This window comes from Heptranchias perlo, chromosome 36 (assembly GCF_035084215.1).
Source record: "Heptranchias perlo isolate sHepPer1 chromosome 36, sHepPer1.hap1, whole genome shotgun sequence".
Taxonomy (NCBI): domain Eukaryota; kingdom Metazoa; phylum Chordata; class Chondrichthyes; order Hexanchiformes; family Hexanchidae; genus Heptranchias; species Heptranchias perlo.
Window position 1 is genome coordinate 20040953 of NC_090360.1, and position 24870 is coordinate 20065822.

Consider the following 24870-nt stretch of genomic DNA (forward strand, 5'->3'; position numbering starts at 1 on the left):
ATTTACACTTATTAACCTTCACCCACCCCTGTCTTTTTTGAAATGTAGATGAACCAATCTGCTGGCTTTTTACTTTATATTTTGCATGAGGCCACGCACAACTCCCACCTTTCCTCTCTCAAACACCGACAGTCGCCCAGCCTCAAGCATCATCGCACGCTGGCCTTTGATGATCCTACAATTATACTTCCTCGTTTTTAAAATTCTCATCCTTATTTTCAAATCCTTCCATGATCTCGCCCCTCCCTATCTCTGTAACCTCTAACTTTTTAGGAGCCCTAAAACCCTCCGAGATCTCTGCGCTCCACCAATTTTGGACTCTTGCGCACCCTCGGTTTTCATCGCTCCACCACACAGCCGCCTAGGCCCTTAGCTCTGGAATTCCCTCCCTAAACCTCTCCGCCTCTATCTCTCTCCTCCTTTAAGGCACTCCTTAAAACCTGCCTCTTTGACCAAGCTTTTGGTCACCTGTCCTAATGTCTCCTTATGTGGCTCAGTGTCACATTTTGTTTGATAATGTTCCTGTGAAGCGCCTTGGGATGTTTTTCTACGTTAAAGGTGCTATTTAAATGCAATTTGTGTTGTTTTGTTAAAGGAGTGACCCACTGTTTTAGTTGTCCGACAATATGTAGCAATTGTCATCTGTCAGTAAGTGATGCCTAGGTACGCAACAACATCAGAAAATTCAGAGCGAGGAATGCTTAAGATCATGTATGAATTTCCAACGGAGGGGATGCAAAGCCGGTACAAATGCCCTCTTGTGTAACTCTTCGATCGTGGGGTTCCCTCTCTCACCACCTGCTGGTCCCGAAAGAAAGAAAGACTTGCATTTATATAGCGCCTTTCACAACCTCAGGACGTCCCAAAGTGCTTTACAGCCAATGAAGTATAGTCACTGTTGTAATGTAGGAAACACGGCAGCCAATGTGCACACGGCAAGCTCCCACAAACAGCAATGAGATAATGATCAGATCATTTGTTTTAGTGCTTTTGGTTGAGGGATAAATATTGACCAGGACACCAGGGAGAACTCCCCATCTCATCTTCGAAGTAGTGGCTGTGGGATCTTTTACATCCACCTGAGAGGGCAGAGGGGGCCTCAGTTTAATGTCTCACCTGAAAGGTGGCACCTCCAACAGTACTGCACTGGAGTGTCAGCCTGGATTTGGGATGTCCTGAGATGCTATATAAATGGAGGTTCTTTCTTTCTCAACACACCTGGTGTAGGGAGAGACTATTCAGAGAGGTTTCTCAGTTCTCTGTACCCCTACTGGAAAATGCATGTGTGTAGACAAAGGCCCCCATGTAGAATAGCCTGGTAGCATTCCCTTTTTAGGGAAACGCATAAGGAATGGCCGCTTGGGTACGGTACCAGAGGGCAACGTGTTCCTGTGCCTCCGTATCCCAGCAACAGTCAATGCACCAGCCGGAGATCGGGGCAGAGATGGTGCTCAAGTCCTGTAGCCCTGATTCTCCTCCTTTGCTGCCTGCTGGTTCGGCCCCCTGCTGGGATCACAGAGTCACCCCATCCGCCTCTGCGCACAGCAGGAAGTGATTTCATTTTCTTCAAAAGAAAATGTTGAAACCAGATCTGGAGAGATTACCTAACACTGTGCAACACCAGGATAACGTTCTCATGGGAGCAGTGTATGGTGGTGACTTAAGGGTATCTTACAGTTGATTAGGTGCGATTATTGCTATAATGTATTGGGACCAATAAGCTTCGTGTCAGCACTGGGAAAGGAGTGTTGGTTAGAGGCCACCATTCTGCGTACCCCGTCACCTTGACCGGGAATCATGCATCTGGAGATGAATATGAAGGTAGGGATGTTTAGCACTGGAAGAGCCCATCTGACCGGCACTATTTGTCTTGTGCCAAGCTCCTCCCTCTGTTGCTGTCCTTCATCTGTATCCTGTGTGGGACCCAGTAAGATTGGGATTTCCTCCCTGTTGTCACTCATATTTGGGTGGACGTATTCAACGAGAAGTTGCATTTCTGTAGCACCTTTTAACGTAGTAAAACAGCCCAAGGAAATCAGAGAAATCCAGCCAAAGAAGGAGACATTAGGGCTGCCAACCTAGTTATATGACATGCTAAGGAAGCACAATATAATATCCTTCATTAGCGCACTTAGGTAAAAGGAATATTCCCTGACTTCCAGGGATTTGAAAGGGGGCGGGGGGAGGGCGGTGTTGTTAACCCTCATGGATGTCATGGAATATTCCTGGAATGGAAAATAAATCTCCCGGGTGCTGCTATTACTGACCAGGGAGAAGAGTAAAGCTTCACACCTGTGGATTTAACCCTGAGCATCTCCTGCCCTGCTCTTCCGACCCAAAATTCCCACCAGGACTCAACTCTACCACCAGAACTCTCCCATCCAATGGCCTTCTCAGACCGGGCGGTGATGGTGCAGTTTGTCACCACTCCCTCCCTGATCTCGCTGCTCTGTTCACCCCTACAGCTACGTTGCTATATTTTAAGTCAGCAGTAGTGACCAATCAGTAAGACATTTTACTGGAAAAGTCTTTCAACGTTAATTCTATTTGTTTTCACTTCAATCGCTCAACATGTTGTTGAGTAACCTGATATAATGACCATTGACCCTGCGGCCGACCTGCATTATCGATGATGCCGTAATGACTATTGACGTTGTGCGATTTACTGGTTAAGGGTTAGTGGTTAGGGTTAGGGATTAGCGGTTTAGGTTAGAAACCGCTATTGCCATTAGACGCGAAGAAACAGTAAAAGTATCAAAGTTACCTTTGCCGATTCAAGAAAGGAGGGAGAGAAAAAACAGGGAACTACAGGCCAGTTAGCCTGACGTCAGTAATAGGGGATTGCTAGAATCTATTATCAAGGAAGTAGTAACAGGGCATTTGGAAAATCATAATATGATTAGGCAGAGGCAACACAGTTTTATGAAAGGAAAATCATGTTTGACAAATCTATTAGAGCTTTTTGAGGGTGTAACTAGCAGGGTAGTTAAAGGGGAACCAGTGGATGTAGTGTATTTGGATTTTCAAAACTCATTCGATAAGGTGCCACACAAAAGGTTGTTACACAAGATTAGGTCTTATGGGATTGGGGGTAATATATTATCATGGGTAGAGGATTGGTTAATGGACAGAAAGCAGAGAGTAGGGATAAACGAGTCATTTTGGGTTGGCTAGTTGTAACTAGTGGGGTGCCGCAAGGATCAGTGCTTGGGCCTCAGCTATTTACAATCTATATTACTGACTTAGATGAAGGGACCGAGTGTAATGTATCCAAATTTGCTGATGATACAAAGCTAGGTGGGAAAATAAGCTGTGAGGAGGACACAGAGGCTGCAAAGGGATATAGACAGGTTAAATGAGTGGGCGAGAAGGTGGCAGATGGAGTATAACATGGGGAAATGTGAAATTATCCACTTTGGTAGGAAGAATAGAAAAGCAGAATATTTTTTAAGAGGCGAGAGACTAAGAAATGTTGATATTCAAAGAGATTTGGGTGTCCTTGTACACGAATCACAGAAAGTTAACATGAGGTACAGCAGGCAATTAGGAAGGTGAAATGGTATGTTAGCCTTTATTGCAAGGGGGTTGGAATATAAGAGTAAGGAGGTCTTGCTGCAATTATACAGGGCTCTGGTGCAACCTCACCTGGAGTACTGTGTACAGTTTTGATCTCCTTATCTAAGGAAGGATATACTCGCCTTAGAGGCGGTTCAACGAAGGTTCACTAGATTAATCCCTGGGATGAGAGGGTTGTCCTATGAGGAGAGGTTGAGTAGAATGGGCCTATACTGTCTGGAGTTTAGAAGAATGAGAGGTGATCTCATTGAAACATATAAGATTCTTAGAGGGTTTGACAGGGTAAATGCTGAGAGGATGTTTCCCCTGGCTGGAGAGTCTAGAACTAGGGGTCATAGTCTCAAATAAGGGGTTGGCCATTTAGGACTGAGATGAGGAAACATTTCTTCACTGAGGGTTGTGAATTATTGGAATATATTTTTGAGTATATTCAAGACTGAGATTGACAGATATTTGGACACTGAGAATCAAGGGATATGGGAATAGAGGGGGAAAGTAGAGTCATAGAATCATAGAAAGGTTACAGCATGGAAGGAGGCCATTCGCCCATCGAGTCTGTGCAGACTCTATGCAAGAGCAATCCAGCTAGTCCCACTCCTCCGTTGAGGTAGAAGATCAGCAATGATTTTATTGAATGGCAGAGCAGGCTCGAGGGGCCATATGACCTACTGCTGTCCCTATTTCTTACGTTCTTGCCATGTTATGTTTAGCTTTCTGTGTTACAATGCTAATGTAACTTTGAGATATGGCCCCTCCCAGTAGAGGCGGTGTAATTCACTGTGGGGCCCCTTCAACACGTTCCCTGCCTATGACTGCACTCTCTGCTAATTGGAATTCCCTGGAGAGATGAATAGTTAAACGTCTTCTATTAAGCTCTTCTATTCCCGATTCATTAGCCAAGTTGGGAACAGCCTCGAATCGTGTTTTGTGCATAATTATATTTTAGTTTGCGGTTTGGACACAAAATCAATGTTTTTTGCATCCACATTTTTTTTGTTTTATTTTGCTGGGGTACAACAGAGTGACCCTGGCTGTGGATACTTGATTTGTAGCGACCAGCATTTGAAATAAAATTTAACATAGGTACTCCAAGAAAAGAAAATGGTATTTAATATCCTGAACATGTTGGAGTAAGGCACCCCCTTTAAGTCTCACTGAATGAGGAGTTTAATCGCAAAATTGGTAATTGCACTCGGATTCATGTGCTGAAAGGTCCACTGATTTAAAGTAGAAAATATCAGAAAACACCAAGAACAAGTTACAGCTCGGGTGGCCAACCCTTCCAGAGTGTCCGGGAGTCTCCAGGAATGGGAGATGAATCTTCTGGGCAACGCAGAAGAGTAGTGCTTTGGCCATGTGGTTTGCGGCATGTGGTTTGCGCCTTGTGGCCCGTGGTTTGCGCCCCGTGGTTTACGCCCTTGAACGTCCTTCGCCTACTCACGGCCTCTCGGTTCTCAGAACTCCTCACGTGAACCCGATAGCTACGTCACTCGATTACAGGGGACCCAACCTTTATAAGGTAAACGCAATAACATTGGCAAACTGCGGGCAGGTGTCACGTGATCAGACCTCTAGGAATATGTCCAACCAGAGATGGCAACCCTGGCTGGCTGGACGTGGGTGTGGGACTGGAACAGATGGGACTTGAGTGGCGTTGACCAATGTCCACTCCGCCAGTGCAGCCTGGGGCACTCGTGCCATCTATTGTTCATGCCCCCACTCTCTCTGTTCCACCATTGGCTTCAGCCATCTAGGCGTTAAGCTTTGGAAATCCCTGTCTAAATCTCTCCGCCTCTCTCACACTATTGATTCATGCTTCACCTTCCTCTGTCAAGTAGGGCTTCGATTACCATAATAGGAGCTGAATATTCCCAGTTTTAGCCTAATTTGTCAGCCATGGCTCAGTGGATAACACTCTCGCCTCTGAGTCAGAAGGTTGTGGGTTCAAGTCCCACTCCAGAGACTTGAGCACAAAATCTAGGCTGACACTCCAGTGCAGTACTGAGGGAGTATGGCACTGTCTGAGGTGCTGTCTTTTGGATGAGATATTTATTCCTCAACCAACACCATAAAACAGATTACCTGGTCATTGTCACACTGCTGTTTGTGGGACCTTGTGCACAAATTAGCTGCCGCGTTTCCTACATTACAACAGTGACTACACTTCAAAAAATTTCTTCATGGGCTGCAAAGCGCTTTGCAACGTCCTGAGATCGTAGAAAGGTACCGTATAAATGCAAGTCTTTTTTTTGATTTCCAAAAACATGGAGCTGGCCCTAAGCTCTGGAATTCCCTCCCTAAACCCCTCCGCCTCTCTACCTCTCTCTCCTCCTTTAAGACGCTCCTTAAAATCTACCTCTTTGACCAAGCTGTTGGTCACCTGTCCTAATATCTCCTTACATGGCTCGATGTCAAATTTTGTTTGATAATCACTCCTATGAAGCGCCTTGGGACGCTTTACTATATTAAAGGCGCTATATAAATGCAAGGTGTTGTTCATAGACTGGTTACAGCACAGAAGGAAGCCATTCGGCCCATCGAGCCTATGCCGGCTCTTTGTAACAGCAATTCAGTTACTCCGATTCCCCCACTCTTTCCCTAAGGCCCTGCAAATTTTTTCCCTTCAAGTATTTATCCAATTCCTCTTTGAAAGCCCTGATTGAATCTGCTTCCACCACTCTTTCAGGCAGCGCATTCCAGATCATAACTATTTGCTGCGTAAAGAAGTTTTTCCTCATGTCGCCTTTGGTTCTTTTGCCAATCACCTTAAATCTGTGTCCTCTGGTTCTCGACCCTTCTGCCAATGGGAACAGTTTCTCTTTATTTACTTTATCTAAACCCTTCATGATTTTGAACACTTCTATCAAATCTCCTCAACCTTCTCAGCTCTAAGAGAGCACAATCCCAGCTTCTTCAGTCTATCCACGTAACTGAAGTCCCTCATCCCTGGAACCATTCTAGTAAATCTTTTCTGCACCCTCTCTAAGGCCTTCACATCCTTCCTAAAGTGCGGTGCCCAGAACTGGATACAATACTCCAGTTGTGGGCGAACCAGTGTTTTATAAAGGCTCAACATAGGCAGCTGAAGGCACGGCCACTTCCTTGCTTTTGTACTCTATGCCTCTATTTATAAACCCAGGATCCCGTATGCTTTTTTAACCGCTTTCTCAACCTGTCTTGCTACCTTCAACGACCTATGCACATATATTTCTATTCCTTTTTTAAAATTCGTTCATGGGATGTGGGCGTCGCTGGCGAGGCCAGCATTTATTGCCCATCCCTAATTGCCTTGAGAAGGTGGTGGTGAGCCGCCTTCTTGAGCCGCTGCAGTCCGTGTGGTGAAGGTTCTCCCACAGCGCTGTTAGGTAGGGAGTTCCAGGATTTTGACCCAGCGATGATGAAGGAACGGCGATATATTTCCAAGTCGAGATGGTGTGTGACTTGGAGGGCAACGTGCTCCCATGTGCCAGCTGCCCTTGTCCTTCTAGGTGGTAGAGGTCGCGGGTTTGGGAGGTGCTGTCGAAGAAGCCTTGGCGAGTTGCTGCAGTGCATCATGTGGATGGTACACACTGCAGCCACAGTGCGCCGGTGGTGAAGGGAGTGAATGTTTAGGGTGGTGGATGGGGTGCCAATCAAGCGGGCTGCTTTATCCTGGATGGTGTCGAGCTTCTTGAGTGTTGTTGGAGCTTCACTTATCCAGGCAAGTGGAGAGTATTCCATCACACTCCAGACTTGTGCGCAACCTGCACCCCTTTTAGAATTGTACCATTTAGTTGATATTGCCTCTCCTCGTTCTTCCTGCCAAAATGTATCACTTTGCACTTCTCTGCGTCAAATTTTATCTGCCATGTGTCCGCCCATTCCACCAGCTTGTCTGTGTCCTCTTGAAGTCTATCACTATCTGTTCACTACACCTCCAAGTTTTGTGTCATTTGCAAATTTTGAAATTGTACCCTGTATAGCCAAGTCCAAGTCATTAATATACATCAACGCTGTTGTAATTGCACTGTGACAATCGATCTTTCAGGAGTTCAGATAATCTCCCTCCGAAGAGACTAAAGTGTCAGTTTTTGTTATCGTCAGTGTTGTTTTAGATCAGCAGTGTTTTAATAAGGAAGAATAACGTGGCTCTCTTTTCACTTACAGAATGAGAAATCACTGGGCCATTCGACCAGCCGCTCGAGCAACATCTCCAAGGTATGTCATGAATTCCCGATGAGGCCTAGACTTTGACCTGCTGCTAATATATTGCAAGCTGCTATGTGATAATTAGGGCCATTTTTAAGATAAACAAACATTGTTGCTGTTACAGCTTTATTTATGGCGCAGTCTCACTGTGCGAGACTCCTGCTTATTATTTCCTTCGATTAAAAGCCCCAGCACTCCACAGCATGGAAGCAGCTTGTTCAAGTTCTGCTGATTGATTGATGTGATAGGCAGACCACAGTAGTCAATAATTGCTGATCAATACTGTCCACGACATTCGAACAGTTGAGAGACGGCCATTTCGTCAGCACTGTCACAAGTGGAAATGCTATCAAAATATATTCTGATCTTTGCATAAATTACAGTTTTTCATTCTGCCTTTTGACAGACCCAGTCCAGTAAATATAAACTCGTGAGATCCACAATGAGAGGCGATTCGGAGATTCATTTCCAAAACCTCCAGAGGAACAGGAGGAGGCCATTCAGCCTCTCGAGCCTGTTCCACCATTTTATAGCTGATCTGCATCTTAACTCCATCGACCCACCTTGGGCTCTGTAACCCTGAATACCCTGACTCTCCTGTACTCTATTATCCACCTGTTTAAATTGGGTGTTCAGTCATGGAGAGCATGCAGTTTGTTCACTTGCCTTAACACACTGGATCGTTCTGTTCTGATCTCCTTTAAGGCTTATAGCAGATTTTGATGTTAATGTTAATTTTTTAAATTCGGGATGAGGCCGTCACTGGCAAGACTGGCATTTATTGCCCATCCTTAGTTGCCAAGTGGTCGTGGCTTACTAGGCCACTTCAGAGGGCAGTTGCGAGCCAACCACGTTGGTGTGCGACTGGAGTCACGGATAGGCCAGACCAAGTAAGGACGGCAGGTTTAAGAGACGCTAGTGAACCAGTTGGGTTTTTACAACAATCCGACAGCTTCATGGTCACTTTTACTGTTAACAACTTTAAAAACAAATAATTTCCAGATTTTTTTTTCCAAGCTGAATTCAAATTCACAAACTGCCTCAGTGGGATTTGAACTCACGTTTTCTGGATTATTAGTTACATGACCATTACACCACATAATCCTTCTGGTTTTCTTGCGTGTGGCTTAGAGCTTAACCTTAGCCCAGAGCTTAACTGCGGCCCTACGTTTAGGCCTGGAGCATACTCTTGCCTGGCGGCCTAACCATTTTGACCTAAAAACCCAACCATCTCGTTCCTAGGCCTGCAGGCTAAAGATCTTAACACCGTTAGATAAATTCACCAAGTATTTATCTGATTTTTTTTTTATGGGAGGAAAATAAGGTTGAGATTTTCTTGGAAGTTCGGTGACTGGTCCAGTAAGAGCTCAGAGAATCAAACTAGCAGGGGCGCTGTTTCCTGCTGCACCCGACTCCTTCTTAAAAGGTCAAATTGCTATTGTGTTTAGTGAGAGAACCAACCACCTATTGTACTCCAGGAATATAAAGTCTCAGACATCGGGAAACATCTCTGGTGATTTGAGATCTATATCTATAAACTACACAATCGAATCAAAACATAATTGTATTGTTCAGCTCAATATCCCCCACACAAATTGGGACCATAATCACTTAAAAATACGGCATTGAGCACTGCTGACAAGCACGTCATAGCCTATTGTTCAACTGCCTTGTGAAGGTGGACCTTGAGTTTGTGCATTAGTACGTCAATAGAGCTGATGGAGCTATTGCCCGGATTCTCTTATACACTGAGTCACAGAGTCTTTGTAACTAGTAGGGTTGGCCACAAGCAGAATCGTGCCTGTGTGGTTTGATTGTGAGTCTGCTCACTCTTCCATTTGTAAGAAATCTTTCCTTTATAACTCGATTTCCTTTATCATTCCCCCCCCACCCCGCTTTTCTCTTGCGCATCCCCGATTTTTAATCACTCCACCATTGGCGGCCGTGCCTTCAGCTGCCTTGGTCCTAAGCTCTGGAATTCCCTCCCTAAACCTTTCCGCCTCTCCACCTTTCACTCCTCCTTTAAGATGCTCCTTAAAACCTACCTCTTTAACCATAGAAAATAGGAGCAGGAGTAGGCCATTCGACCCTTCGAGCCTGCTCCGCCATTCAATATGATCATGGCTGATCCTCTATCTCAATACCACATTCCTGCTCTCTCCCCATACTCCGTGATGCCTTCTGTGTCTAGAAATCTATCTCGCTCCTTCTTAAATATATTCAGTGACTTAGCCTCCACAGCCTTCTGTGGTAGAGAATTCCACAGGTTCACCGCCCTCTGAGTGAAGAAATTTCTCCCCATCTCAGTCCTAAATGTCCTACCCCGTATACTGAGACTGTGACCCCTCGTTCTGGACCCCCCCAGCCAGGGGAAACATCCTCCCTGCATCCAGTCTGTCTAGACCTGACCAAGCTTTTAGTCACCTGTCCTAATATCTCCTTATGTGGCTCGGTGTCAAATCTTGTTTGATAATCGCTCCTGTGAAGCTTCTCGGGACGTTTTACAACGTTGGGCTGGTGTCAGAGTTAAATCTCTGCTCCTGTTAATTTGCATATTTCTCGAGTCGCTGCTAGTGACAGATCTTAGTGTTCTGATGTGGGATTCATCGACCAGCCCTTTCCAAAGCTCCAGGCCCACAAAATTCATGCAGGACAGACCAGCCAGTAAGAAATATAAGTGAATAGAGCTGTGTTGGCTTTTCTTGAAGCGCTGGAGTGGCCAGGCTCAGGGACAATAAATGGGACACCCCTATACAATGTCAAAAAAATCGTCCAAAGGAATGTCGCTCAATCACCAACACTGAAATGATCAACTATTTCAAGGAATCAGAGTGTAGAGCTCTGATCTACTGGAGATAAGAGGCTTTAAATTGAATACAAATCCTTGACATGAAGGCAGCTGCTTAAAATACATCAATGCGCTTCCCTAGTGGTAAATGCACTGGGAATGTGTTATGCACAGTATTTGAGGATGTACTGCATCAGTTATGTTTCCAACATCAACTTAAAAAAAAAAGTAGGTGTTACGTGCAGACAATGACTGTAAGATGTTTAATTAGGTGAGATCACTCAATCTCTTCCCTCTTTGAGCAGTCTGCTGTGGAGGATCTGTGGAGTCGTTGATCTGCGGATATCTCGAGTTACTGACACTAACGCATCTTGATGTTGTGACAGAATTTCCCCAACAATGAGAAAACAAAAGGCTAAAAAACAATCCCTCTCCAAACCTTCTGGCCTCTCTCAAGTTGCAGATATGGCTGAGTGTTGGATGAGGGGACAGGAGTTGAGGGTGGGGGCTCGATGCTGTTGTCATCGTTGCTGGATGGTGTGGGATGGCCTAATCTGTGCCAATCAACAAGACATCCATATACTGTTTAAAAAATGGGGATGCTTAGTTTAATCATTTGGATTTAAAAAGGCAATTTGTTGCCACAGAGGAGCCTAGTATAGTGAATTAATATTGCTGTGTGGTGTAGTGGGTATGTTACTGGACTAATAATCCAGAGAACCTGAGTTCAAATCCTACCATGGCAGGTTGAGAATTCGAATTCAGTTTTTAAAAAAAAAATCTGGAAATAATAATGGTGTCAGTAAAAGTGACCGTGAAGCTGTCAGATTGTCGTAACGTCCCAACTGGTTCACTAATGTCCTTTTAGGGAAGGAAACCTGCCGTCCTTACCCGGTCTCGGCCTATATGTGACTCCAGTCCCCACACCAGCATGATCTGAACTGAGAGTTGAAGCAAGCCACTCAATTATATCGAACTGCAGCGGCCCACGAAGGCGGCCCCATCACCACCACAGGGCAACTAGGGATGGGCAATAAATGCCCATCTTGCCAGTGACGCCCACATCCTGAGAATGAATAAATTTGACAGTTCCTGGTGCAATAGAAACTGTCCCATTCATGGTGCAGTGTGATTTCTACAGCACTGGATCCACGTTGAGATAAAAATGACTGTGCATTCACCTGGTTCATCTTTTGCTGGGGTGGGTGGGGGCTGCTATCTTCTCCAATGACTCGGGGAGGTCCGCACGAGCCAGTGAACCATCAGCTGCCTCTCCGGCCTGTGCAGGCTGCTCCACGGGGTGCTTCGGCTGGTCAGTCTGCCAGCTGGGGTTGCCAACTGTGGTTGGACTTATTCCTGGAAATTCCATCGCATGACTTCCCGCATCCAACTGCCCCACACGGTCAAACAGCCTTTTGTCCCCCCTCCCCATTTCCAATATTTCTACAACTAATGAATGAAAGTGTTCAAAGAAAATGGTTTAAAAAAAAAACACCCTTTTTTGAAATCTCCTGGGTGTTGCTCGCAGCGATGTCCTGGAGATTAGTCTTTAATTCCTGGAGGCTCCAGGGCAATCCTGGAGGCTCCAGGGCAATCCTGGAGGCTCCAGGGCAATCCTGGAGGGTTGGCAACCCCTTTCGACCATGGCTGAGAAACGCGGTTCCCTTTGGCTAGCATACGTGTCGGGGGGGGGGGTGGGGGGGAATCTTTTGGTGACGCCCAGCTCCTCTGACGGCACTAGTCCATCTTGCCACTGGGTTGAGGGCTGCTGTCACCGACTCCTCCCTGGATTCTCTCATTCTCTGTCCACCTCTCCCCTTGGAACATGTCGTTCAGTCTTCTGTATTTTATGTTAAGAGTTCCATTGGAGGAGGGGCTGAGAGTATGATGCATGCTGGTCCTTTTTGGAAGCATACTTTGTAAAGATGGTTATGTGCTTATTTATTAAAGTAATATTATATATTCTGATTAAATGCAGTTGATATTTTCTGATCGCAAACATTCGGTTGTATTTTTGATCCACGTTTGCTCGCACCGGATTTCATCTGGTTTATTTTTTGATTGACCTGAATCCAGGGTTGCCAACCCTCCAGGATTGTCCTGGCGTCTCCAGGAATTAATCTCCCCTGCAAGCAATACCCGGGAGAAAAATCACAGAGGCATTAAATTAAGATGGAATCATAGAATCATACAGAAGGAGGCCATTCGGCCCATCGATGCCTGTGCCAGCTCTTTGAAAGAGCTTTCCAATTAGTCCCACTCCCCTGCTCTTTCTCCATAGCCCTGCACATTTTACCCTTCAAGTATTTATCCAATTCCCTTTTTGAAAGTTATTATTGATTCTGCTTCCTCTATTTGAATTCAAATTTTCTTTGAATAGTTTTGTTATAAAAATATTGGCGATGGGGGGGAGGGGAAGTAAGATTGTTGGAGGCAGGAGGTCATCTGATGAAACCTCCAGGAATACGTCCAACCAGAGTTGGCAACCCTTCCTGAATCCAGAACACTCTAATACCTGGGCACTGCGTGACGGCCTTTTTTTAAACCGATGCTGCCCGCAGAGCTGCTGAGTTGGGGGATTGGTTTGTTGTTTTGGATCTCACTGTGCTGCAATGTTGAAAGTGACTGCATTGCTTTGGTAACGTGACTTGTGTGGTGTGACGACAGGTAGGCAGCCCGACCTCAGTGACGGCACCTCGCAGTTTCTCACAGACCTCGGTCAGTCCTTCGGATCAGGATATCTGCAGGTAATTCCCGCTCTACGAAACCTTTTCAATGCGACTTGATTGTACCTTCATCAAGTTAACATTGTTAATATTCTGGGGTCTCTCCGCTCTGGGGGTCCGTTGGATGAGTTACTGTTTTGTGGATCACTGATGCCGTATAGACCATGATCATTCCAGGTTCAGTGCCTGGTCTGTGATTTGTTGGACTCAACCATGGCTGTGTTAGGGCAGCTACAATTGGCCTCATTGTCCCTGGGCTAGGAAGTGGAAGGGGTTTGCGGGGAGTGGTGGTTAGAAGTCACGGTTCCTGCTCCCCTTAATCTAGCGGCCTGTGCTGGACATGACACCAATATGGATATCAGTTGAGTTCAGTGTTGACTGTGGTGCCTCAACAGTTGAATGTCTCAGCTCATCGATAAAGGGACAACTTGAGTGAGATTATAGAGAACTGCTGCCCTCACGCAACCCTGCCCCTGAACCACATCACAAAGTGACTCAGCGCCCTCTTGAGAAGAGGGGAGAAAATTGGAGGAAGTGGCAGTGCTTTGGGATATCCTTTTAAAATTATAAAGTGTGTTTTATTTTTGCATTATGTATAACGTTTTTCTCCATTCTTGTGCTGTCAAAGATCTAATAAAGTTCCCCGCGTGACTTTGAACACAGTTGGCCTGCGTGTAATACGATATATTCTGAGTTACTTTCATTTTTTTTCTTTTCCCATCTTTCCTACTTGTTTACGATCCCCGCTTTCCCTGCATGCAGTTCAGATGCAATTCCCTCTGAGTGTGTGCCGCACAGTCCGGTGCGGACTGCGGTTGTCCTTCTGAATAGTCCTAAAAGCAAACCTTCTCTGGCCCAAGGGGTCGCCGCAACGATCGTCTGTCAAGATACGTCACCAAGACCAAGGAAACGGAGTTCATTTGGGGAGGAATTGGCCCATCTCCTTTGGCCTGGGAAGCACAGCCCAGATGATGCAGCGGTAAAGCATTCCAAGTCCCTCAATGATGTCCATGTGAAGCCCAATCGGTCAGTTAACAGCCTGAGCTTTATTGATAGGACATGCTCTGAAGGAAAGTTAACGCCAGTCCACGAGGAGAGCTCAAGGACGAAGAAACTGCAGCACAGTAAAAAGAGAGAGCATTATTACAAGCCGGTGAGATATAGCCTAAGTTCTCAGATGCTACCGTTTTCTTCGGGTCTCTCAAACAGCCATGGGACTAGAGATGGTCTCTGCGTTGTTGAGGTTGCAGTCGCTGAAGGAGAGCAAAGCAGTAGGATGTCATACCTGTATCGATTGTTCTTCCCTTCATCGCACGCCTCAAGCACCTGTACTCTAAAGAGGTTTCCTGAACCAGAGAAGCACGGTGCTCGTTTGCCTGTTACAAAGTTGTCCAGCGACTCCTTCTGCTCTGAGGATATTGGAGATGATGATGTCTTCGAAGAAGATTCTGCAACCAAAGCTCCTAGGTTGGAAATAAATGAAGAAGTCCAACGAGCTCCCCTTTGCTCATTTGAAGGAGACAGTGATCTTGAATGTCCTTCCCTGACATCTGTAAAATGGTGCCCCACGTCCCCTCTATCACCATCTTGGGAGGTGTGCAGGTTGGTTCTTCAAATAATAGCCCCTCCCATTGCCCCCTTGATTCTCTTAGAAGTGGCTTCTTGAATTGGAAACCCTCTGCGTCTCTCTTTGTGCTGCATTGTTCCTTTCAGTTGTTGGCTACAATATAACGTAGTGCTTTGTAGAAGTTTGCTTTTGCAAATGCTATTTGTCTGGTGAACCTTTGCCCATGGAAACAGGATGCTGTTCTAGACCGTAAAGTGAAAGTAAAATTAACATTAGTAATCTGAGAGGAAGAAAAAAGCTGAGAATCAAATCTATTATTAGCGATGTCTCTGAGATGCAACACATAAATGCCTCAAAATCTAAGGGAACGGTTTTCAAACGATTTGAGACCATTAGTGGCTGATGGTTAATGTCCCTTGCCGTGCTCCTGAAGAGGTGCTGAAGTTTTAGTTGGTGGTTCTGAGCATCTTAAGAGAATGAAGACATTGATCAGAATGTAGCAAGAGTTTTCGCTCAATTAATTGAGTTACTTTTGCCTTTTGTTAATGCCATCTCCTTGTCCACGAGTTCTCACCTCCCTTTTGTAAGGTCAGAATTTCTGGCCTTTTGACCTTAGTGTTTTTGTATTGAGGTCCCTCTTTCTCTTTCCTCCTACCCCTCAGTGGCCTGTGACAACCGGACAGTTTTGGCCTACTTTTCCTTAACTTTGGCCATTTCAGGTAATTTAGTTCTGTTTATGGTGGGGCGGGGGGCGATGTCAGTGGGTGGGCAGAGTAGGGTAGATTTTGACTTTGTGCGACAGTGTAAAACGGGCGATAGCGAATGGACTGCCTGTTTTACACCTCTCACGGTTTTTATTTCCATTGACTTGCGATGTATAAGGTGCTGCTGATTCACTATCACCCACTTTACGCCATGGCACAAAGTCACAATCTACTCCAGTGACCTTGTTCACTAAGGACAACATTCACCTCACTGCCAGTGTTGAACCTGGTATTTCAGGCTTTGTGCAGTAGGAGTAGCAGCATAGCGAGGTATTAGTAACTCCCCAAGGTAAATAATTAGCAAATAATGCTAAATTGTCAGTATTGCTAGCATCAGAGCTCAAAGAAAAATAGGAGGCTTGCAAAGTACAATTGTCCCTCATGACTCTTGCTTTGTCTGTGCTGTTTGCTGACTGTACGAAACACTTAATAGAGTCCTAGTTGCATAAGATTTGATACTAGATTGGGTAGACATAGAGAAGAGGTTTCCACTTGTGAGGGGAGTCCAAAACTAAGGGTTAGAAATATAAGATAGTCACTAATAAATCCAGTAAGGAATTTAGGAGAAACTTCTTTACCCAGAGAGTGGTTAGAATGTGGAACTTGCTACCACTTGGAGTAGTTGAGGCCAATAGCATAGATGCATTTAAGGGGAAGCTAGATAAACACATGAGGGAGAAAGGACTAGAATGGTATCCCAATAGGGTTAGATGAAGTAGAGTGGGAGGAGGCTCGTGTGGAACATAAACGCCGACATGGACTAGTTGGGCCGAATGGCCTGTTTCTGTGCATAGAATTCTATGTAGTTGTAAATAGAATTGCCAAGTCCAGAGTCTGATAAGGAGGATGGGGTGTGGTCATGGTTTGACTTCTAGTATTTGTTTTGCTGGGTTGAAGTCATCACTGACCGTAATGCTGAATAACTGAACGTTGATTGATGCACCCGTCTAAGTTCTGTTTTTTAGAAATAAAACATTTTTTAGGCCCAGATTTTCCTTCTCGGCGGACGTCCCAGCAGAAGCGGGGTGGGGTGGGGTGGGATGGGATGGGGCGGTACTCCCAGTCTGATGCCGCTGTTGCCCTGTTCCATTTGCTGGGTCGGGGTTAATGAGGTATTCAGTGCGGGTTCCCAGAGCCATGTGCGTGTTGGGTAAGTGCAGTGTTTCACTCTGTGCAGCGGGCCAGCAACTGAATAAAATGGAGACTCATCCATACCGAAGCCCTGCTTCAAAATGATCCTCGTGGGGAGGAAAAGCAACAGCAGTAACAGAGGAGCTTAAGGAAAGCCTTTAGTTAAATTAACCACCTGACTCCCACTGTGTAAAGACTCCAAACGCCTAAGTGATACAGGCATTGTTCCTGGGAGGGTGACTGAGGGAAATGGCTCATTGGACCAAACGTGCCCTTCTGTTGTCATTTGCATATGGCTGGTCAGGAAGATGGTGATGGAAGCTTTGTTGTCAAGAAGGGGAGGGTGGGGGGGAAATGAGAGGTGGAGGAAAATTTCAGCAGACATTTTTAGGGATGGGGGATTTGATGGGATGTCTCCCTGCCTCATTTTCCTCCGTTGTCCACCTTTTGAACTGCCTGAAAATGGGCAGTGTTTCAGAGGAAAATCTAGGCCTTGGTGTCTGGTTTACAATTTAGAGATTTCCTGATACCTCTCTTAAAATCCAAACTAGACAGGGGCATCAACCGCCATTGTAAAGGGATCCTGGTATTTTACAGGAGAAATGTGTCCAAGGAGGACATGAGAAGGAAAATACCAAAGCCAGGGAATCAATGGGGAATTGGGGCATCAGTTGGCAATCAATGGGGAATTGGAGCATCAGTTGGCAATCAATGGGGAATTGGGGCATCAGTTGGCAATCAATGGGGAATTGGGGCATCAGTTGGCAATCAATGGGGAATTGGGGCATCAGTTGGCAATCAATGGGGAATTGGGGCATCAGTTGGCAATCAATGGGGAATTGGGGCATCAGTTGGCAATCAATGGGGAATTGGGGCATCAGTTGGCAATCAATGGGGAATTGGAGCATCAGTTGGCAATCAATGGGGAATTGGGGCATCAGTTGGCAATCAATGGGGAATTGGGGCATCAGTTGGCAATCAATGGGGAATTGGGGCATCAGTTGGCAATCAATGGGGAATTGGAGCATCAGTTGGCAATCAATGGGGAATTGGAGCATCAGTTGGCAATCAATGGGGAATTGGGGCATCAGTTGGCAATCAGTGGGGTTTGTAGCTTTAGTTTGCTGTTTGTGCAAACATGTGGATTCAATGTAAAATTCACAGCAAACTGATTTGGTGATTGGACACATTTAAAATATAGCCTCTTGTTGCAAATATTCTTTTCATTAAAAGTTCATCTGATTCTCTCATTTCTCCCTTTCTCTACCCATTTCATGTACTTCTTTACCCGAGAAATTTCTTTGCCCGTAAGGGAAGCTTGCCAAGAAAACCTGAAGAGTAGACCAGGAAAGCCATGTAGCGTGTGGTACTCGAGTACTGGCTGTGCTTTGAGCGCCCTGGCCTGTACTTTGTGGTGAGGCTTGTCCTTCTGTTAAACATCTCCTCTCCAAAAATGGCCATTTTTTTTTTTGCTCTGAACTGTGCCGCTGAGGGGAGCCCCCTCCTCCTTCCTCTCCCCTCATCTCAATCTCTCCTACATTAGCCACAACTGCCCTATCTTCCACTCCTAGCTGGGTTCTCCACAAAGCTATGACTCATCTCTCATGTGAGTCCCTTTACAAATCTTGTACGAAACCAGTTTGGATACAATGCAACAGAAGGTTGCAGAATATTATTTTTTGAAAGTGGACCTCTTTTTCCAGTAACTCTTTTTAAGATAAAGCATCTCTACTACTTGCCTGTTTGCTGGCACTGTATGTCATATTGAAGATAGATGAAGCTTCGTGTAAGGGAAGTCGATACCTAGTGTCGGCCATTGTGATAAGCTGCTGCTTTGGTTTAGTAGTGACGCCAAGTTTAGTTCAGTGGATCTTGGACTGCTGCAGATTGCATTAACTGGTTGTTCTTTTATTCAGAATATGTCACTGTGAAGGAGATGATGAAGGCCCCCTCATTACGCCCTGTCACTGCACCGGGAGTCTCCGATATGTACACCAGGCCTGCCTCCAGCAGTGGATCAAGAGCTCGGACACCCGTTGCTGTGAGCTCTGCAAATATGAGTTCATCATGGAGACCAAATTAAAACCACTGCGGAAAGTACGTATGAAATGAAGCATTGCTGAGTAAATGGCGGAGTTATCGGGTTGCTAGATCTCTATTAGATCTTCCTCTTGTGGGGGAGTCCAAAACTAGGGGCCATAAATATAAGATAGTCACCATTAAATCCAACAAGGAATTCAGGAGAAATTTCTTTACCCAGAGAGTGGTTAGAATGTGGAACTCGCTACTAAAGGGAGTAGTTGAGGCAAACAGCATAGATGCATTTAAGGGGAAGCTAGATAAATACTTGAGGGAGAAAGGAATCGAAGGATATGCTGATAGAGTTAGATGAAGAGGAGTTGGAGGAGGCTCATTTGGAGCATAAACACTGGCATAGACCAGTTGGGCCGAATGGCCTGTTTCTGTGCTGTAAATTCTATGTAATCTGCTTAATGTAGCTAAATTCATCTGAGACTGTTAATTAAAGAAGATTGATGTAAACTAATTCAATGAAGGACCATCTGTTGAAAAGCCTGCATGCAGGTGGCACATGCTGTAAATGGAGTTTAGTTGAACAGTGACCTACATACGGAGGGCTAACAGTCCACGATCCTGCTCAGTCATCGTATCAATGGAAGAGCAAAGTTTCTTCTCTGCTAACCATCATGTACTTGACCCCATCAGAGTTCACGGGGTCAGTCTATAAAGTGGGTGGGTTCCCATGTCACTAGCGGTATAGGTGGGGCGGGGGTGGGGGATGCAGAAATAGCTGCAATGGACGGCCACTGGCGACCAGTCCTGGCTGAAGATTGAAGATCATTGGAAAACAAAATGGGCATTTTCCAGGATTGAAACTGGCCTTTCTCCCCTTTGGTGGGCCCCAGTCCCCCCACATTAAGGTAATATATGCCTGCATGAAGCAGGTGGACAGTCTGCTGGGGGCATCAGAAGCTGTGCTGGCAGGAATTCTGTGGGTGACGTCATTCCGCCAGTCTTGTCTCTGCACCTGCCCCCTCCGCCTGAGGAAGTCCCAGGCACAGGACAAACAGGGCAGTCCAACATAACTGGGTCCTGCCCCAATTTCTTCCTTCGTTGGCCCTGATAATGTCCTCAGTAGGCCAAGAGTCCTAAGGGCCCATGGCACTATTTCGAAGAATATTTATCCCTCAACCATCATCTCTTTTTAAAAAAAAAAAGAGATTATCTGGTCATTATCACATTGTGGGATCTTGCTGTGTGTAAATTGGCTGTGTCTCCCTACATCGCAATAGTGACTACACTTCAAAAGTACTTCATTGGCTGTGAAGCCATTTAGGATGTCCTGAGGTCGTGAAAGGCGCTATATAAATGCAAGTCTTTCTTTCCTGCAGAGAGAGTGGGAGGAGAGCCTGCCCACAGAACAGGGCAAGTGGACCTGGTAAAGGCTAACAAGAAGCCAGGGAGATGATACATCACCTGCTTAATGTGCCTCCCACTTGATGCAGCTCAAATCCAGCTCTGAGTGACGCAAGTCCATCACTCTATCACAAAGAAAGAAAGAACTTGCATTTATATAGGGCTTTTCATGTGCTCAGGATGTCCCAAAGTGCTTCATAGCCAATGATAGACTTTTGAAGTGCAGTCAGTGCTGTTATATAGGCAAACATGACAGCCAATTTGCACACAGCAAGGTCCAACAAACAAAAATGAGACAAATGACCAGTTAAATCTTGTTTTAGTGTTGTTGGTTGAGGGATAAATATTGGCCAGAACACCTCATGGGACCTATTACCTGAACAAATAGATAGGGCCTTGATTTGCCATCTCTTCTAAAAGACAGTGTAGTGCTCCCTCGGTACGGCACTGAAGTGTCAGCCTAGATTATGTGTTCAAGTCCCAGAGTGGGGCTCGAACCCATGACCTTCTGACACAGGCAAGAGCGCTACCAACTGAGCCAAGCTGTGTGTCATTGGTTTAGTGTTTGGTAGCACTCCATATCTAGTTTAATAAATATGCAGTTGGATGGAGTGTGTGTTTTGAAGCCCATTAGGTATTAAAAGTCTAATAGTTTTCACTTTCCTTACAGTGGGAGAAGTTGCAAATGACTTCAAGTGAGAGGAGAAAGATACTTTGTTCAGTAACATTCCATATCATTGCAATCACCTGTGTGGTGTGGTCACTATACGTTCTGATTGATAGGACGGCTGAGGAGATTAAACAAGGCCAGACCAGCGGTACGTACAATTCTCTCCTCCTTTTGCTGTTGGACATGAGCTGTATACCTGATCTTTACAAAGTCTTTTATGCATTCAGAAATCTCTCATCTTCCATGAATAATTCTCTGGGCAGAAATTAAATTCTCTCATGAGGCCCCGATTTTAACTTCGGGCCTGTTTTCGGTGCATGATCAGAGATGAGGTTTGGGTTATGTTTAGCTCCTTCATTTAAAGCCCACCGGCTGGCTGACCCCTCACCTGTTCTGGCCGGGAAGTGGGTGGAAAATTGCGGGGCCTGGAGCCCACCCACCAAGATGTCATTGGGCCTCTTCTTGCCCTGATCCTCTTCCTCCGCTGTCTTCACCTAGCGGGAAACTCACCTGCCCAGGCCTCCGAGTTAAAATTGCAGTCCGCTGCACATGTAGAAAAGGACCCCGCCGGCTTTAGGTGGCTGTCCTTGACGCCTGCTCAGTTGAACAGTTAAAATGGGGAACAGCTTGTTCCTGGCCTCTCCAGGGTGGGTATGTAACCGGGGCGATTTGAACTATCCACCCGCCTGATTTCTGCCAGGTTAAAATCGCCCCTTCGCTCTTGTTCCAGTGATTTTTTTTTTTTGCATTTTATTCCTTTTTAAAGTGATTGATAAATAAATTGTTTAATTTAAGATAATCGGCAAAAGAACCAGAGATGAAATGAGGAGAATATTTTTTATGCAGTGAGTTGTTATGATCTGGAAGGAGATTCAATAGTAACTTTCAAAAGAAAATCGGATAAATACTTAAAAAGGAAAAATTTGCAGGGCTGTGGGGAAAGGGCAGGGAGAGTTGGACTAATTAGATAGCTCTTTCAAAGAGCCAGCATAAGCACGATGGGCCGAATAGCTTCCTTCTGAGCTGTAAGATTCTGTGTTCATAGCTATGCACTCAAATATCTTTGAACGATGGTCAGTGGGTTTAGGTGTCTCTCTAGTTTTGAAGCAGATGGCTCGGGGGTAATTGTGAGAACTGCAACTGGACAAAAAAGGTTCTGGTTCCCCCGCGCTGGATTGTTAAAACGACCGTGGGGACTCTGCGAAATATCTGAGTGCGCGTATTTAAAATGGAGTCCCCATCGCGTAGGTGTGAACTGCCTACTATCGAACACTTCACGGTTCTGCATGTGGCAGTGGCGGTATGGCGGATGCACGATCGCCCACGCAGCCTTAAGCGGGATTTAGTGCAGGACGGGACACGGGTAACTTGTGCGAGTCGGAGGCTGTAATGTGGGAGTTCGACATGTGAGAAATTGGAAATGGCGGTGACACATGCACGGCTAAGAGCTCCTGGTTGCAGTGGGAGTAAGGCGGGGCAGTAGTGGTGATGTTGAGTTGATGAATTGGGAACATCACTAAAGAAGTGTCATACACTATAAAAATGAATTTGACTTTTGTTGTGCCCCCACTATGTGCTTATTGATACTAGGAATTGGAATTAATAAAATGTTCTTAACATTTCTCTGCAGGCATTTTAGAGTGGCCATTTTGGACTAAGCTGGTGGTTGTGGCAATCGGCTTCACTGGGGGACTTGTGTTCATGTACGTCCAGTGCAAGGTGTATGTGCAACTGTGGAAGAGACTGAAGGCGTACAACAGGGTCATTTACGTGCAGAACTGCCCTGAGACCAGCAGGAAGAGCGTAGCGGAAAAACCGCCACTGATCGAGCAGAAGTTTGAGAGCAAGGAGGCCCCATCGGTCCAACGGTCGGACACTAACTCTTTGCATTGCACTGAGCCAGAGGACTGTGGGGTGGGAATACTGAATGTCTAGAGTTTACACTACATGGACTCTCTCCCTCCCCCTCCCCCCCCCCCCCCTCTCTCTCTCTCTCTCTTTCTCTGTGACCCTAAAGTCAGTCGCAGCCAGTGGCACAGGGTAAGATGGACTTCTGATATTCGGAAACCGTTTCTTTAGACTGAGACTTCAAGAGGGCAAGTACTACTGAGGCAGCTGCTCGCTGACACCACTGCGATCCCAAACAAAGACTGCGTTTCGCCAGTGACTTTGCAAAAAAAAAAAAACCAACAATACCAGAAACACCGAATTCAGTAGCAAATCAGCACTTTTAACGAGTTTTTGTTTCCAAAATTATATGTTCTGTGATATTGAAAGTAAAAATGTTTAGCTCTAAATCAGATTGTATGAAAATCACTATCCAGTTGCTTTATTTTACACTGAAAAAATCGTAATATCTGTGGAACAGGGCCAATTAAACCACAAGGCGGTCAGGGTTTATTATTTTCAATTATTCTTTGAGAGTCCTTGTCGAAGAATTTAGGCCCGAGACAGTCTCACTAGCTACATCTCGAAGTGCAATTATTCCCCTGCTTTTCTTAAATTGTTTTTTTCTAATATTTGGATATTTCCATATTTAGAAACCAGCTCCTTTTTTTTTCTTTGTTTTGGATATAATTATTTATTGGAAAAAATGTATAAAAAGATGCACTTGGGAGGTCTGAGATCAGACCTGGTTTCCTTTTATATGCAGGTTTGTTATTTAGTCATGTTTAAACAGCAGAGAATGGGAAACAATTATTACTTCTATAAGTTATTAATATAAATTTTAAGATATCATTTATTTCTATTTGTTTATAAATGTATCACCTTTTTGCATCTAAAGTTTCTAAATTTGTATGCTCACTTACCACCGACCTTTGAACTCGAGGCACAGGATGACCACTTACCACCGACCTTTGAACTCGAGGCACAGGATGACCACCACCACTTACCACCGACCTTTGAACTCGAGGCACAGTACCTTCTGCGTAGGCCCTTCATTTAAAACGGTTGAGTTATCGCCAGGGCCACTGTGCTATCCAGAAATCTCTCATCCCACTAAAGCCAAACTCCCTTTTGTTACTGGGGATCCTGGAATTATGACCATGTGTTTTCAGGGATCGAATTCTATGACTCCATCCATTTTGTCATGACGACCATAAATCAGCGGCCTTGTTTATCAGTGAACCCATTTTCTTGTGAACACGGAATTTGTGTGTTTTTGTTTTTAACTCAAAAGCAGCGTAAAAGCAACCAGCTCTCGTTGCTTGGGGAAAAAAATCACCAAAAAAATATTCTTGGCACTTTGTTTTAAAATACACTGCAACTACAATCCAGCCAGTAAAGCTAACCCAATGAGGATACTGTCTTTTTGGAAATATCACCACAAACGGCACTAGCCTGTACTTGGAATTGCGTGTTTTTTTAAAAAAATAATATTTTTAAGTTAAATCCGAGGCTTCTTTTGAACTGATGCCTACTGCTGTTCAAGGAGTGGTCGGTGCCACTTAGGGATTAGAAACTCCACCTAGTTAATTATTTGGGTGAAAGGAATTTCTTGGTGCAGTCACTTGTACTGTATTTCAAATGTATAGTTTTGTATCTCATTGTGTTCTTTTTCACAGTACAGTATTAAATGTATAGTTGCATAGTTTCCCAATAAACTTTGACTTTGTTGTATGGGTGTGATTGATCCGAGGTCTTGGATAGGGATTCAGGTTGATGATCTGAATCTTGCTGTGTAAAGAAATCAGCTTGGAATAGAAAAGCAGCAACTTTTCACTCTTTCCTCTCCCCTAGTTTTGTCCCCTCCAGGGACTGATTGATGCTTTTTGGTACAAGTCAATTGATAATGATCTGGAGATGGCGTCCTAGCTTCCCCCCAATCGAAGGGTGCTGAGGTCACTGCCGTACTTAGTCTCCCTGTCGCACGCTGGTTAGCCCCTCCCTGTCGCACGCTGGTTAGCCCCTCCCTGTCGCACGCTGGTTAGCCCCTCCCTGTCGCACGCTGGTTAGCCCCTATCTGTGCCACACTGGGTGGCCTTATAACAAACCAATCCATTTGGGCGTCTTTGGAGTCCATT

The 24870-nt window shown here is 45.2% G+C and overlaps 1 protein-coding gene across 1 annotated transcript in view; it reads left to right on the forward strand.

Moving 5' to 3' along the window:
- The window catches only part of marchf8 (membrane-associated ring finger (C3HC4) 8), a 42441-nt gene extending 17975 nt beyond the window's left edge, over positions 1 to 24466 (forward strand). The window contains exons 2-6 of the mRNA XM_067972379.1: positions 7723 to 7773; positions 13220 to 13299; positions 18657 to 18837; positions 20846 to 20993; positions 22476 to 24466. Of these exons, the coding sequence (XP_067828480.1) occupies positions 7723 to 7773; positions 13220 to 13299; positions 18657 to 18837; positions 20846 to 20993; positions 22476 to 22780 (765 nt within the window). The 3' untranslated portion in view covers positions 22781 to 24466. The remainder of the gene's footprint in view (positions 1 to 7722; positions 7774 to 13219; positions 13300 to 18656; positions 18838 to 20845; positions 20994 to 22475) is intronic.
- Positions 24467 to 24870: the final 404 nt, after the last annotated feature.